The sequence below is a fragment of the Coffea arabica genome, chromosome 6e (genome assembly GCF_036785885.1).
Source record: "Coffea arabica cultivar ET-39 chromosome 6e, Coffea Arabica ET-39 HiFi, whole genome shotgun sequence".
Classification (NCBI taxonomy): Eukaryota; Viridiplantae; Streptophyta; class Magnoliopsida; order Gentianales; family Rubiaceae; genus Coffea; species Coffea arabica.
Genome location: NC_092321.1, coordinates 14,552,919 through 14,569,686, shown reverse-complemented (window position 1 = coordinate 14,569,686; position 16,768 = coordinate 14,552,919). Strand labels below are relative to the sequence as shown.

Below are 16,768 nucleotides of genomic sequence, written 5' to 3'. Positions count from 1 at the left end.
TGGATACTATTCCTTGAATTTAGAAACAGAGTTTTTGGACATAAAAGCACTTTTAGCACAAGTTCAAAATTAATATTTTTAGAGCAGCTTTTGTATTTCAAAAAATAAAAATTAACTTTAATATGACTTCGAACTAAATAAAGAGATAAATAAATTTTAGAAATTCAAAATTGCTCATTATAAAATAGAAAAAATACTTATTTAAGTATGTATCCAAATAATATGATTAAACTCTTAATAAATACTTTGAGCAATAGCTGTACTAATTGAAGACCTTTTTGATAAGTCACAACAGTCGCAAATGAGGCCTAAGACATTTTCGAGCGGGTATACTAATGTGGATTGACCGTGGCTGAGAGCTCATCAAACTGTATAATCACTTAAACTTGTACTTTCTTCATCAAAAAAGTTAGATATTCAACTTTCAAACCCTCTCCTAGCCCGATTTCCTTTGTATTTCAAAAATAAAAATTAACTTTAATATAGCTTTTGAACTAAATAAAGAGATAAATATATTTTAAAAATTCAAAAATTGCTTATTATAAAATAGAAAAAGTACTTATTTAAGTATGTACCCAAATGATATGATTAAACTCTTAATAAATACTTTGAGTACTAATCGAAGTGCTTTTTGATAAATCACAACAACCCCAAATGGGGACTAAGATGTTTTCAACCCGGTATGCTAATGAGGATTGAACATGGCTGAAATCTCGTCAAACTTTATAATCACTTAAGCTTATACTTTCAAAAAAGTCAGATATTCAACTTTCAAACCCTCTCCTAGCCCAATTTCTTTTGTAACGCTTTAAGGCATAGACAAAAATTGGACGAGACGGAGAGGGGCCACTTCCTCCAAGTTTTACAACATGTGTTTTCCTCCCTAGAAAATTGAATTTTCAAAATTGTTCTTTGTAAGTTTAAACTTTTGCATCTGCAAAAATTTGACCCCAAAAAAAAATTTTATGTTATACACTAATTAACCATGGCAGCCGAGACTGCCCCCCCTCCTCCGGGTGGGGGGCTGTCGGCCTCTTCCTCCCCCTTTAGGAAGAAGGCCTTCTCTGCGTTGTTTGAGCCACAACCGACGTTCGAGGTAGTGCAAGTTCAAGCGAGGATGACAACACACCGTGGAGAGCCTGCGGTGGTCTTCAGTGCGGCTGACATAGCAATGGTTGCTGCTCCATTCCGCTACACTTTGGTTGGAAAGTTCTCTAAGGGGCAGCCGCTGCTGCCTGACCTGAGGAAATTCTTGTCGACTCTTGATTTGAAGGATACGGCGACTGTGGGATTGTTAGATGCTAGGCATGTGTTGCTGAAATTTCAGTGTGAAGCGGATTTCCTTCGCGTTTGGGGACGAAGTTTGTGGTACGTGAATGGATCCCCCATGAGGGTTTTTAAGTGGACATCTAAGTTCCATGTGAACAGAGAGTCTTCCCTTGTTCCCGTCTGGTTTAGATTGCCCAAACTCCCAATTCACTTATTTGCTAAGCCATGTCTATTTCATCTTGTCTCCTGCTTGGGTACGCCGCTATTCGTGGATGCGGCTACGTCTTCGTTTTCGCGACCGAATGTGGCACGGGTATGTGTTGAGGTGGATCTGCTCAAATCGATTCCGTCGAGGGTGTGGGTCGATATGGGAGATGGGGATGGTTTTTGGCAGGTTCTTATCCCTGAGAACCTCCCTAATTATTGCAGCCACTGCTATCGTCAAGGGCATGGCGAGAATCATTGCCGTGTGAAGCACCCTGATTTGCGCTTGCACAAGACGCAGGAGGATCTGGTCACAGGGGTGATGGGCGCAAAGGTTCGCTCCTCACCAGCTAACACGCAGCGTACAGAGGATGAGGAGCGAAGGGGGGTGAGTGAAGGAGATGGGGTGAAATCTGGTGCGACACAGAATTCGGGTAAGAGCCATTCCGAGGGGTCACTGCACGTTGACACCCCTACTACTGCTGTGGGAGATGCATCGTGCTTACTGAACCAGCTTGGAGGGTCTACGGTTGTGCTTGTGGAGAAGGGGATAGAGGCTGCTGCTGATGCCATTCTTCACGCTATGGCTGACCGCGTGATTGGCGAACCAGAGGAAGTGCTGGAAGGGACTGCTAATACGGGAGAATTGGCGCTGGTGGAGCTGAACGTGGTAGCAGGCCCAGGCATGATGGAGCCCATAGAGGGGGCTGCTGTGCCAGGGCAAAACTGCAACGAAAAAGCTGTCAAGCATGGAAAAGCAAAGTTCGTTGTTGATGACCAAAGGGAGGGACCATGCGATCACATTGCTGGAAATGATTGTGAGGAGTCCCATATTCTAGTGGAGCAAATATTGGGAGATGGTCAGCAGCAAATGGCCGACAATACTTCAATTAGAAATCAAAATGCTGAAAATTCTAATTGGAATAAAAGTGATGGGTCCCAAGCTTTTGAGAAGCAGAATTTGGGAGACGATAATCATCAAAAGGTCGACACCACTGACCCCGACATTGCCTTACCACTCCTTGTGATTCCAAGTACAAGTACAAGAACAGAAACGAAAACCACGGTGCCTCAAAATCCAGTGCCAGCTTTCAAAGATGTGTTCGAAGAGGTTAAATGGGAAAAATTACATGGTACACTTCCCCGACCACATCAAATTAGTTTTATTCGTTCAAGTATAACATGCAATAACGACAAAAAAGAAGAAGAAGAAGACGATTCACAACACGACAAACACAAAGATCAAGACCAGAATCTAGTACAACAGCAATTTACCCAAGTGTTTTCAAAGAAAGCGAGGAAACAGCTTTCAAAAAAAGGTAAAACAATGCAAACACGTCAAGATCTCAAACCAAATTCCAATGCTCACTCGCAGTCACACAAATGTGGAGCACCCTCGTGTGGATGATTTCTTTGGATTGATCTGTTATGTCTTTACAATTCCTTTATATGTGTGTTTATTTTCCATCATTACATGTTTCTTTTTCTTTAACAGAGGTCAGGTTTGACCCCCCTCTAATTTGATGTATTTTTTTTCTCGATTTTTAATATATTAAGGGATGGTATCCTTTTAAAAAAAAAAAAAAAAAGTTTAGATGTGTTACAGTTTGACTCCTCAAAATAAATTTCTTGATTTGATCTGTGTGCTGTGCTTTCAGAGTCTCCCTTGAATCCAAGAAGTAATAGTGCCAGCTTGTTAAGTGCAATGTATGACCTTAAATATTGGTTAGCTCTCTGCAGTACTTGACTATTTACGGCTTCTATAATGATCCCTATTATAATGTGGACTCAAATATGTTCACTTGCTTTATATATGACCACCCGTACTTAGTAGCCTATGCTACAAATGAATTGAAAACGCATCCCATATGGATTGAAAACATATCACATATTCACGTAGTTATCTGCAGGTCATAATTTGAGGCTTTAAAGATACTGAAGTAAATTAAGGTTGGTACTAACTGGTTTTAGATGAGGTTTAAGGACTGGCCCCTATTATAGGGAATAGCATTGAAGGCGGCTACTATAGTATATAGTACTCCATCTGTCACATTTTGATAATTCTAGTTTTTTTTCACATAATTTAAGAAAAAATAGCTAACTTTGTTGAAAAAATAAATTTAGATTACTTTTTTTCTAAAATATCCTTACATTAAATAAAGTTGGCTTTTCATATATCAATATGTTTTAGAATATATAAATGCATTAAATGGGATAGGTTATATTCAATACTAAAAATCTATATTAAATAAGGTAATTTATAGTAATAACAACTTACATTGAATAAGGGTATTTTAGAGAAATTAAAAGACAACTACATTCTTCAATTGGAAAGTGAACTATGATTTGGAACCGACGAAAAAGGAAAACAGGACTATCAATGTGAGATGGAGGGAATACATAGCATATACCCTCTCTATTGGGGTATAGTACTGTAGCTAGGGTTGGCATAGCTGGAGTGAGAGTGGAGCATAATGGAGGTTTACTTTAGAAGCCGTTAATTGTTATTACTTATTAGAGTGACTAAAATCGTTTGAGGAGACTGGAGGAGGAGAACATTTTAACAAAAAAAAAAAGGGACAATAAAAGTTGACTTGGGATTTTCTATTATTTCTGGATAGTTAAGGTAAAATGACATGAATAAGTCTAACACTTGACAGAAAATATGATGATTAACACCTAGAAACACTTACAAATGATTTTAAGAATAACACTTTTGATAATTCTAAGGTGTTGCCAACCAAATTAATTTGGTAACTAAAAATGATGTCCTTTGCACAATTAACAATAAAAAAAAAAAGAATTTATCCCCACAAGGGTTTTATAATAATATTACCAAAATTCAAATTGTCCAGACCTCTCTAACAGTGCTCATCCCATATAAATTATAGGCAATTTAAAGCACTTACTTTTTTTTCGAGGTGTGTGGGAGAGTTAGGGTTGGAAACAAATCTAACGGCTTGCGAGCAGCTCAAATCCGAACTCAACTTGAGCTCAAGTCAAGGTCGAACTGACCAAATCGAACCCGAACTCAAAGATATTCAGTTCGTTAACTCGCAAGTCTACTCGATTATATATTTTTTTATTTTTTATTTTGAATAGTAAAATTACATATATATATTCCTAATATTTTATTATTTGTTAAGAAAATTATTATTTTATTCATTTTTTAAAAAATAAAATAATTATTTTTTATTTTTTAATCTTGGATTCGAGTTCGAGCTCAAGTTTTACATTTTGAACTCATCAAACTTGAGTTCGAGTTCAAATTTCATAAAATTAAGTTGAGTCTCAAATCGATTAGGTCAAAATTCGACGCAACTTAGCTCGTTTGCACTCTAGGAAAAGTCCAAGGCCCACTACAGGCATTACTAAGAAGCAGTTATTACTCATTTCATAATTCTCAAGTCCAAGGCATTTAGCACCACAACCTTGTCACGTATAACAAGAAGATTGGGCTGGACAGATCCAATTATACAAGGCCCCTGTGACAAAGAACTCTTCGCAGAAGGCAAACCTTAGTCCCTAAAATTCTTATGGACTTTTTACAGAATGGACCGAGCTAGCCTAAGTGACCCAGAATGGAGGGAAACGGGTAAACTAACCCATTGGACCAACCTAGATGGTTTTAATCAATTGTTTGTCCTATTTTGTGAATTACATTTTTTCCTTCCCTTTTTTTTCTGAGCTAAAATTTCATTTAATAGATAATTTGGCAATTACACACCTTACTGCTACGTGAAGTACGCATTATGAGAATTCAATTGACAAGAAAAAAAATTTCCCCATTTTTAATCTTTTCTTATGTTTTTAAGAGATGGGTTGATCTCCGACTTGATCAGCTATTCCTAGATTTATTCAGGGTGAATTCTTAGTTTATGATGAAAAAAAAAAGTCATTCTATAACTGGGGCGGTTTTTGCAGGTTTTTCTACAAATGGGGTGTTCGCATTCCGAGAATGCGAGGTCACTGCAGTGAGCTTTCCATGAAATTTCTTTTTCTTTTCCTTTTCAACTACCAAACAAATAACATGCACTTCATAAAAATAACTTATATAATTTTTTAAAATAACATTGCGTTATGAAATTTCTAAAATTACAGTTGAAATTGTAACAGATATTAATGACTATTAACTATTACATTCTTATAACTAATATTCATCGGTGTCAACAAATAAATACGATTCATTAATAACAAAGGAAAATTAGAATTTGATAAAAAAAATTTATTTCATAAAAAAGGAAAAAAAGTTAGTATTTTTTTCATAAAATATAGTCAACACCTTACATGTTAACAATTTCATTCTATTTTTACATTGATATATGAAATAGATAGAAAAAACTATGCATGTGTACTTTTTCCACCATTTAAATGTATTATAATAACCGTACAATTACCAATTTTTTTTAATATAAAAGAAATATGATTTTTTTTAGAGCACATATTTGATGACTTTAGGCACGTGCAAGTTTTAAAATAAAAAAAATTTATTCCTCTGCTAATTACAGATTTTTAAATAACATTTCTCTAACATTTCTCCGAAATATAAGATTTTAGTAGAGCTTTTAAAATAAGATTTTACTACCGATAGCATTTTAGTAAAGGCAAATTCTACAAAACAAACAACATTTACAGTTAATTTTACATTTTTTTGGGAGCTCGTAAATTTCATTTTAAATTTTTTTTCTAGCAAGTTTGAATTTAATTTTCTGAAAGTCATACTTATAAATGCAAAATCTAACAAAAAAATTAAATACCATTTTTGGAGGTCAAATTTATCAAATGCGAGCTATTTGAAGAATTTTTAAAAAAAACATTTAGGAGCTCGCATTTAGCTCTTACTATTTTCTGGAAAAAATTCTCTAGCTCCCAAAAAAAAAGCAAAAAAATTTAAATTATACTTAAGCTCGCATTCGCGGAATGCACATCAATAAGTAGAGCTCGCATTCCGGGAATGCGAGCTCAACATCACAGAATGCGAAAACCCCCCTACGGAATATCCCACCAAAATCACCCCTTTTGTAGAATTTTTTTTAAATTCATCACAAAATTGGAAATTTCTCATCCATTTCAACAAGGTTCTTTCACAAAAATATTCAGCAAGGTTAACAATACGCACAAAATGGTGACAATGAAATTTATCTAAAAATGATTGAACTAAATGTCCAAATAAATGCTGTTTTGTGAAAACTGTCAACTAAAATGTAGTTAAATTAATTAAATCCAATTTTCTGCCTCTTGATCTATTCAACTCAGCAGCCAGTTTACTTGAAAATTCCCCACTAATGTTGATGAATGATTCTTCTGAAATGAGAATCCCTGTACAAGCCAAAATAGAATAGTTTTAGCCTGTACTGTTTTCGAATTCAATGCTGATATAGAATACTGGTTTTTGCCTTTGGGGCACAAAGATGTGGTTTACATCTTAGAGCATGACATTTCATTTCTCTTTTTGCATGCCTTCTTCTGCACTCTTGGAATGTAAATAACTTTAGCCATAATAGAAGCATTGTTTTCAGAGTTTGAATAGCACCAAACTTTTAAAAGAGGACTACTTTCTTTGAACTGAAGTGTGTCAGTTATTTGCAAGGCCAGATGAATGTTTATCAAAAAATAAATGTTCTGTCTGTTTCCATATATGCTGATTTTCTTTTATTGAGGCAAATCCAAAGTATTTTCCCAACTATTTCATGGGCTGTAACCTGGTCCCTTCCCCTGGTAGCTGCCACTGAAAGAGAGAAATTGCAGAGTGAGAATATCCAACAGTATGGAATTTAATCATTTCAGCCATGGACATAGTTTAACTCTGAGCGAAGAAGGGGATGGAAAAGAAGGCAACTGTTTAGGGTGCAGGAAAACAACCTCCGCTAGCCCTGCATACATTTGCAAGCCTTGTGATTTCTTCCTTCACAAAACTTGCGCCGAACAACCACTAGAGATTGAACACCACCCTATCGATGCTCAGCACACTCTCACACTCCACACAGCACCACCTTATACAGATAACTCTTGCTGTTGTAATGTCTGCTGAGAAAAATGGGATTCTTCTACATATCATTGTTCCATCTGTGATATTGATGTCTGCATGAGTTTTGCACTGGAGAAACGAACAATAAAACATGACAGTCATGACCATCCATTGGCACTACTACGAAGACCAGCTTCGTTTCTCTGCAATGCTTGTGGGACTGAGGCAAAGCTGTGCTTCCTTGCCAACCAACACAACGCATACTTGGTATGATCATCCTCTAGTTCTTGGCTATTCTCTCCCAAATGCACTTAGAAAGTTTGGCTATTCTTGTCATATTTGTGATCCGAAAATGCACCCCCCATATTGGGTATATGAGTGCCCTGATTGCAGATATGCAACACGTGTGAAATGTGCAATTACAGCAACTGAGCAAGTCATTGAGGTTGACACTTGCTTTCGACCTAAAATTACCAGCCTTTTTGTTCTCTTCGTCTGATGTTTTGCTCTTAAGTTTTCTCCAGGTCGGTTAAAAGAGATTTTGAAGTGAAAGAGGATGTCTGTCCAATTCCAATTTCCTTACCACTAAGTGATGTATCCCTTGATCTGATAGCAGTCCTGGTCAAAAAAATCTGCTCTATAGATATCCCGGATGGAACACAAGTCAACCACCCAACTCATGACCATCCATTGTTTCTTTTGGATACGCAAAAGGAAAAGGGCACCACTAACAGGATGCTATGCAATTGTTGCATTGGACCTATTTTAGGAGAGTTTTATAGTTGTTCTTCATGCAGTTACTTTCTCCGCCTCTCTTGTGCTGCTTTACCAGGAGAGCTGCAACATCCAGGCCACCCTGAGCAGTCGCTCTTCCTTGGACGTTTTAAAAAACTTTTCCTTTTTAATTGCAGCGCTCGTAAAAACGCCTGCAATGAATTTTTCAATGGTTGTGAAACTGAAACATGTGAGTTCTACCTTGATGTCAAGTGTGCTTGTCTAGCAAAAACAATCACTGTCATTCATAGATGGGATAAGCACCCCTCCCCCTGATTTATCCCCCGTTTGCTCACCGTCCTGATGAATTTTACTGCGAGATTTGCGAAGTAGAATTGCACCCAAGGTATTGGTTCTGCCACTGCCGTGATTGTGATCAATCTTTTCATCCTAGGTGCATTTGCCTGCTTGACGAATATCCAAATGTCAAATTTGGGGATTCCCTTCAACTTGAAATTCACCCTCATGATCTCACATTTCTTCAGAAGACTAAAGCTGCAGATCCTGTGGCAAATGTCTGGATGGTTAGACAGTCTTCAAATGTTTGCCATGTAATTTTCATCTGTGTCTGCAATGCATACGTGATATAATATATAAGTCCTAGTTCTGTTATTTTTGCTCATCATGCTGCCGGGGCCATATGATAAAAAGTTTTTCCACACCTACACTTAATACTTCCAATTCTATATAAGCATATTCCTGTAATTGCTTACCTTCAAAAAAAATTTTCACTTATCTCAGTTGAAGACTAGTGAAAACATGTAGTTCTTGGGATCAATGTTGCAGAAATACAATGGTGAGCAATGCTGACTGCAATGACAACATCCCATGACAATCCTCTTGAAATCTTCCCATACTATTACCCGAAGTTACCTTCTTTTCCTAAAATAAATAATCTCCTCAAATTAAATTCTTCATGAACAGATCCCTAAGCAATCTAGTTTAGATAAACTAACTCAATTTTTTTTTTCTTTTAGCATCCAGTAGGATTTACCCAAAGCACGAGCTGTGAAATTAAACACTTGCTCTGCTCTTGTTCTTCACTTCTTGAGTTTGACAGGACTTAAAGTAGGGCCAACCCTGTATCTCGACTCTTTGTTGATTTTTTTTTCTTTTTCTTTTTCTAATTTTGCAACATTGTAATGATATGTAGTCTTGAAGTAAGTCCAATTCTCTGAGTTTTCAATTCCTTCCACCCTCTTCCTTCAAGGCCTAAAACTCGGAAAACGTAGATAACAGGAGTAGTTGTGGCACTACATGAAATTCAACAAACAGAAGCGGTTTGCAGAAGTCTATTCTCTACATTCCTCTCTTTTTCACTTTTTTTTTGAAAAAACAATGTTAGATGTTATTTCTTTCTTGTACTGGTAACCTGGACTCTGGAGTCGACATAACAAAGAATGGGAAAAGCAGCAGTCATAATCAAGTTTTCATGGAAAAAGAATTAGCTCATCATCTGCTGCCTGCACATTAAACTGCTGCTTTCCATCCAAAGAACTGACGAAGAATCTTATAATTCTCTACCTAAGTGGGCACTAATTAGTTGTATCTGCGTGGTCCAGTCATTATTAGCGAAGTAAATTATCAACAATACTAGAAAACAGGAATCACCTATTGGCTGAGATAGTTAATATAGAAAGAGCTACTATAAAATAACAAGTCAGAAAACAGAAGAAAATGGGCCAACCTAATATCTTTAGAAAGGAATATGGAAGAAGAATACCTTTAAGAGTCCAGTTGGGTTAAGAAAGCACCTGATAACATAAAGAAAGATGATTAAAGTAGAATAAAGATGGGAAGCAAAGGATAAAAGCATCTTTAGGGGCATGGTCGTTTATCTGTTACCTTTCTTGATTACTTTTGCTATTTTTAGGTTCCACTACAGTTCTTCAGCTTTTCGAAACTTACTTTGACGTTTGAGTTTCTAGACTGGCCAAACTTCCCCACTATCATTCTTTGCTCAACAACGAATATAGGCATAGAACTAGACTAACAATTCACCAAAAAAAAAATGTAACCAGATCTAATGAGACTTGAGGAGATAACCATTACTTTTTGGAGTTCAATGTTGGTTGCATTTTTTTATTGGCCATGGTGCTATTGGCTCCAGAGTCCAGACTGGCCAAGCTTCTAATGCAAATTCGCTGACATTTAATTTAGTGAGGAAAGATAGATGCCACAGCTGAATTGAACACCAACTCTTAAACAAAGTCAGAGAATCTAAGAAAGTAGAAATACAACATATTTAAAGTTTTAAAAAGGTCGCCATTGTCATTACCGATATGGCATCAAACATCTTTTTTTACAAAAGACTAAGATGTAGAATTTGAATATATCACTTAGGAGCATCTAAATCTCAGAATAATCGCACAAAATCTGGCCAATGTGAAATCATGCGTTTAACAAAGGCAATGTGTTTAGTCTTGTTCTATCTAGAGAGCTACAGGCTTTCAGAGCAATCCAACTGTACTTCACTAATCAAACGATAAAGCAAATTCGTCTTGAAAGTTTTAATATGATTGCTAAATTCAACTTTTAAATTTTGTGATTGCTTAATTCACCTCAAAGTGGCATACTTTTCTAAAGAATACCGTGATTTAAAGATAGAAGGCGATCAAAAGTGCACAGTGAAATGTACAAAGCAAGGGGCATTTAGACAGCAAAGCGTAGCCGCCAAGTCCAAAAGCCATGCAACAGCACTCTTTACTCATAGAACTCTCGAATTCCTTTCAAACTGTTAGTCCACTGCAACATTCACACTTCAGTAGGTCTACAACTTCTTGGCACTAACATTCCCGTTCTGAATTTTTTAATCTTTGGCTCACATGCAAATTGCAATCATAGCTTAATTTCAGAGGAGAAGATCAAGAATATCAAAGTGGGTTGCCATTGCTTGGTGAAAAGTGAGACTCACTTCAGGTTCTGGTCCATGACACATCCAAATTTTGCAGAGTGAAGTTTCAGGTTAAGTGACTTATTTATTTATTTCTCTGTCAATAATCTAGCTCTTTTAGACTCGCTGCTGGTACTGAGGCAACTTGAAAGCAGGCAGCTACTGACGAACTAAACACTTCTAGTAAGAATGCATGCTCAGGCACCTTCAACTCGGCCAGATGACTACAACATCAAGGACACAAAACCCCAGCTTGGGGAACGATGGCCGCATGGGGGAGTACGTGGTGGTGGAGGGTGGATTAGCAGTGAAAGAATCACAAGCACTTATGATCTTGTCGAACAGATGTATTACCTTTATGTTCGAGTGGTCAAAGCCAAAGACTTGCCCACAAACCCTGTGACTGGAAGCTGTGATCCATATGTGGAGGTGAAACTCGGGAATTACAAAGGTAAAACACAGCGTTTTGAGAAGAAGACGAACCCTGAATGGAACCAAGTTTTTGCATTCTCAAAAGAGAAGATTCAGTCTTCGATGCTTGAAGTCTTTGTCAGAGACCGAGAGATGGTAGCAAGAGATGATTATCTAGGGAAGGTGGTCTTTGACATGAATGAAGTGCCCACGAGGGTTCCACCAGATAGCCCTCTAGCACCGCAGTGGTACAGACTAGAGCACCGGCGAGGAGACAGCAAGGTAAAGGGGGAGATTATGCTTGCAGTTTGGATGGGAACACAAGCTGATGAAGCTTTCCCAGAATCATGGCACTCAGATGCTGCTACAGTTCAAGGAGAAGGTGTATACAGTGTCAGATCAAAGGTGTATGTTTCACCCAAATTATGGTACTTGAGAGTCAACATAATCGAAGCACAGGATGTTGAATCTCAGGACAAGAGTCAACTCCCTCAGGTTTTTGTCAAGGCTCAAGTTGGAAACCAGATACTCAAAACCAAACTATGTCCAACTCGGACAACTAGTCCATTCTGGAATGAAGACTTAATCTTTGTAGCAGCCGAGCCTTTTGAAGAGCAGCTGGTACTTACAGTTGAAAACAAATCAAGCCCAACGAAAGATGAACTTGTAGGCAGGAAAAGCTTGCCACTTAACATCTTTGAAAGAAGGTTAGATCACCGGCCAGTTCATTCTAGCTGGTTCAACCTCGAAAAGTTTGGGTTCGGAGTTCTGGAGGCAGATAGGAGAAAGGAGCACAAATTCTCTACTAGGATTCATATCCGAGCCTGTCTTGAAGGTGCTTACCATGTACTAGATGAATCAACTATGTACATAAGTGATCAGCGCCCAACTGCTCGCCAGTTATGGAAGCAGCCAATTGGGATCCTAGAAGTGGGGATCTTAAGTGCACAAGGGCTACAACCAATGAAAACTAAGGATGGTCGAGGAACAACAGATGCATACTGTGTAGCTAAATATGGACAGAAGTGGGTAAGAACCAGAACAATTGTTGAAAGCTTCAGTCCTAAATGGAATGAACAATACACCTGGGAAGTTTATGACCCTTGTACAGTTATCACACTGGGGGTTTTTGATAACTGCCACTTGGGAGGCAACGAAAAACCAGCGGCTGGAGGTGGACCTGGAAGGGACTCCAGAATTGGAAAGGTGAGAATCAGGCTATCAACACTTGAAACAGACAGGATTTATACCCATTCTTACCCACTTCTGGTTCTGCAACCATCAGGGGTTAAGAAAATGGGTGAACTTCAAATTGCCTTTCGCTTTACCTGCTTATCACTTACACATATGATATACCTTTATGGTCGTCCATTACTGCCAAAAATGCATTATCTGCATCCGTTCACTGTAAGCCAATTAGACAGTTTGAGATATGAAGCCATGAACATAGTAGCATCCAGGCTCGGACGAGCTGAGCCTCCATTAAGGAAAGAGGTTGTGGAATACATGCTTGATGTAGATTCCCACATGTGGAGCATGAGAAGAAGCAAAGCAAACTTCTTCAGAATTGTTTCCCTCTTCACAGGCATGGTGTCCATGAGTAAATGGCTTGGTGAAGTTCGTCACTGGAAAAACCCAGTGACCTCCGTTCTAGTGCATGTCCTATTCTGCATATTGATATGCTACCCTGAGTTGATCCTTCCAACCATTTTTCTTTACATGTTCCTCATTGGAATATGGAATTACCGATTCAGGCCAAGGCATCCTCCACATATGGACACTAAACTTTCATGGGCTGAAGCGGTTCATCCAGATGAACTAGATGAAGAATTTGACACTTTTCCCACATCCAAACCTCAAGATGTTATAAGGATGAGGTATGATAGACTTCGTAGTGTGGCAGGAAAAATCCAAACTGTAGTTGGAGATATGGCAACTCAAGGGGAGAGGTTTCATGCTCTGCTTAGCTGGAGAGATCCAAGAGCCACCTGCCTCTTCATAGTCTTCTGCCTATGCACAGCAATAATTCTTTATGTCACACCTTTCAAACTAGTGACTCTGCTAGCAGGCTTCTACTTTCTGCGTCACCCAAGATTCAGGAGCAAGATGCCTTCAATACCCAGCAACCTCTTCAGAAGATTGCCCTCTGGAGCTGATAGTATGCTCTAAGTAGAAAACATATGCATCAGGCAATGTGCTATTTGCTTTTTGAATGAAATGTTTGTCATGTCACTCCAACCAAGTTTCTATGAATTGATATATCTGTATCCAGGATTTGAATTTCAAATTAATACATTCAAAGACACAGCCACAAAGAGCCAAATCAAAAAAGCACATCTAACATTTGGACATCTCTACACAATGTTTTAATGTAGAATTAGCTTTTTAATCCAATAGGATGCAGTAAGATGAAGCCACTATATTGTCCCCGGAAACAGAGAACTCTACTTGATAATTTTGAGGTAGTATCTCTTGACATCCTCAAAGAACCATACCGAAGCATTTTTTGTTTAGAGAAAGTAAGAAAAACTGTGCCATTTGAAACGCAAACACTTCCACTAGCATGGATAAGAAATTTGTTGAGCTCTGAGAGAGCCAAACTCGGAGAGAATTTAACCATGAGCTAGAATGGGAACCACAACCATGGGTTTGACACCACATCCAACCCAAAATCTTAAGGCATTGGGTCTATGGATCATTTTCACTTATATGTTCCTCATTCTACTCATTTCTTTCCGATGTGGGATGTCGCGCCCCACTTTTTGAAGTGTGAAAATAGTGTGTGGGATATGTATGGGAACATATGTGAGAATGAAAATAAAAGGCCGTGGGATTGTGAAATGCGACGGTTTGGCCAAACAAAATTCAAAAAGGGTTTTTGAATGGAAAATGGAGTCGCCACTTGGTATAGAGTTAGGGTGTACCAAATCACCCAAAAATGATTTTTGGAAAGAAAAGCAAACAAACCCTTTTTAAGGAACTTTTAGGTTTACGTAACCAAAGAAAGGGATCGGGGGTCACATTTGATAAGGGAGAAGGCAAAGGCAAAGCCCAAGGCACTCCCTTACCCTAGCCAAAGTTAGTTGCGTGACTTAGCCCTTCTTTTCCCAATTTTTCTACCCAAAGTATGTGTTGCATGTTGGATATGACTAATGGATATGAAAAAAAATGCAATCCTAAATCTAAAATGTCTCGTACGAGATTTTTTGGTCCCAATCACATGAGTTGTGATGGCCAATAAGGAAAACTCTCATAGAGGTCACGGGTAATGCAAATGAAGACCCAAATATGAGTGCAAGTGTGAAAAATGTAAGAGGAATGCAAAATAACATAAAAATACAAATGTAAGTGCAAGTGTGCAAATGTAAGAAAAGTGCAATGTGTGCAAATGTAAGAAAGGTGCAATGTGTGCAAATGTAAGAAAAGTGCATGTGTGCCAATTGAGAAAATGAAGGTGTTTGTGCGCAAGTGGATGAAAATATGGTATAAATAGTAGTAAATGCATATAAGTGCAATTGGGTGCAATTTGTGAGATAGAAAATAAATGAGTGATAGGGAAAGAAGAGAAATGTGAACATGGCATGTGGAGTGAGAAAAATATAAGTAGTGAGAAAATGTAGATAAAAAAATGAAAAAGTGATATGGTAAAATGGAGGTGCATGAACCTAGAGGAGTGCATCAAGTCGGGTACGGGAATGACTTCTAACTTCATGATTTTTAATTTTCCCTTTGATTAGAAGGAAGAACTAGCGTGCTAAGGCTATTTTGTAGCCACACTCGCTCGTTTCCCTTACCGAAAGGGGACTCTCAAGCAATTGTACCCTATAACTAGCATGAGAATGCAAAAAACCTAAAATGAAGGGGAAAGGATTGGAGGAGCATGCCAAATGCTAGAAAACTAAGAAAAATGTATGAAATGTAGTGAAACATGCAAGTATGTACTAACGAGAGGGGACGGCCTATTGGGTCTAGCATTGGACTAGCCCTTTTCTAAAATTCTCTCACAAGCATTGGACTTGCGAGAGCTCGAGGGGAAGAACCATGACCAGCGTTGGACTAGCCACGTTGACGCATTCATCCATCACATTCATCTATGACTATAGCAAGTAAGTAGACATGCCAATCACCTATAAACACGTAGCACATAACACTTAGCATGCTCGACTAAATGCAAAAGCCTAATAAAGCAAATTAGCACGTAGCAACAAAAGCAAGCAATCAAGCTAATGAACCTATTACATTTGCTAACTAAAACAAATGGGGAAGAGGAAAAGGGAATAAAAATGCTCTCCGAACCCTATCTATTACAAGCCAAGAGGTGTACACATACCCCATAAATAAAAGAATGACTTAATAAAAGTAAAAGCAAATGAAATGAATTAAGGAAAAGCAAGGAAAGCAGGCAAAGTAGACATGCAATTCTCACTAGTACGTTGGATCACATAGGGGAGAGACAAAAAAGATAAAAGAAGTTATACCTCCCTTGTGTAGATGCCCTAACGAAGTGAAATTGCTAATTTACCTTCCAAAATAAAAGAAATGGTCAAGGTACCAATTTATTGGGAAAAATTAAAGAAAATATGCAAATACAGACTCACTGGGTCATAAAGCTCTTAAAATCATGAACTAGCAATTTAAACAAAGCATGGTGGTTAATTGAATCAAACAAGCAATGAAAAGTTGGAAAGTTAGAGCTGCCAAGGACCAAATTGAGGAAATCATTCAATTGGTTGGGTCATAGTGGAGCAAGGGGAGACTTGAGGGCTGAAGTGTAATTTTTAGAAAACATCTACATGCATGCAATCAAAAAAACTTTTCGGCCAAGGCTGAAGCTATTTCTTTCTGCCATTTCTGCTGTAGTTTTCCACGCACAAGCTTCTGCAACTCGAGGCAACTTTCGGCAAACAAAAGTTCACACAAACACTTTTAAACTAAAGTTAGCTACACACGGCTAAACATTTATTAACAAATGCAGTCTTGGTGGCATGTCATGCAAGCTCTCATAAAATCATGAGGAAGACAAACTATTGGAGCTACTTTCGTATGTTTCATCAACCGAAGATCAATCCCGCTGCACCCTTTTACAAAGCACTGTTTATGTTATAGCCTGCTATGGTGCCATACTTTGCTGCACTAAATTGCAGCAAACGCAAGCAATAGCATCACCTTCCAACAACCAACAGACCTAAGCAACAAATTCAGGCCAAACCAAAACCTCAGCCATCCCAAAATTGAGCTTCACTAACGCT

At 38.0% G+C, this 16,768-nt stretch overlaps 1 protein-coding gene across 3 annotated transcripts; it reads left to right on the top strand.

Annotated features, from left to right (window-relative positions):
* The first annotated feature begins 10,748 nt into the window (after positions 1-10,748).
* On the top strand, positions 10,749-13,806 carry LOC113695150 (FT-interacting protein 1-like). 3 transcript variants are annotated; one of them, XM_072055396.1, is made up of 3 exons: positions 10,750-10,979; positions 11,060-11,134; positions 11,221-13,806. In XM_072055396.1, the coding sequence occupies exon 3, from the start codon at positions 11,298-11,300 to the stop codon at positions 13,686-13,688; it is 2,391 nt and encodes a 796-aa protein (XP_071911497.1). In that variant the 5' UTR covers positions 10,750-10,979; positions 11,060-11,134; positions 11,221-11,297; the 3' UTR covers positions 13,689-13,806. The 3 variants fall into 3 exon arrangements, with proteins under 3 accessions (XP_027069946.1, XP_071911497.1, XP_027069945.1); XM_027214145.2 differs by having other exon boundaries at positions 10,749-11,179; positions 11,264-13,806; XM_027214144.2 differs by having other exon boundaries at positions 11,060-13,806.
* The last annotated feature ends 2,962 nt before the right edge of the window (positions 13,807-16,768 follow it).

What these genes read in the sequence shown, in the direction of transcription:
- LOC113695150 (XM_027214145.2), top strand. Translation starts at nt 11,298, where the DNA reads ATGCATGCTCAGGCACCTTCAACTCGGCCAGATGACTACAACATCAAG.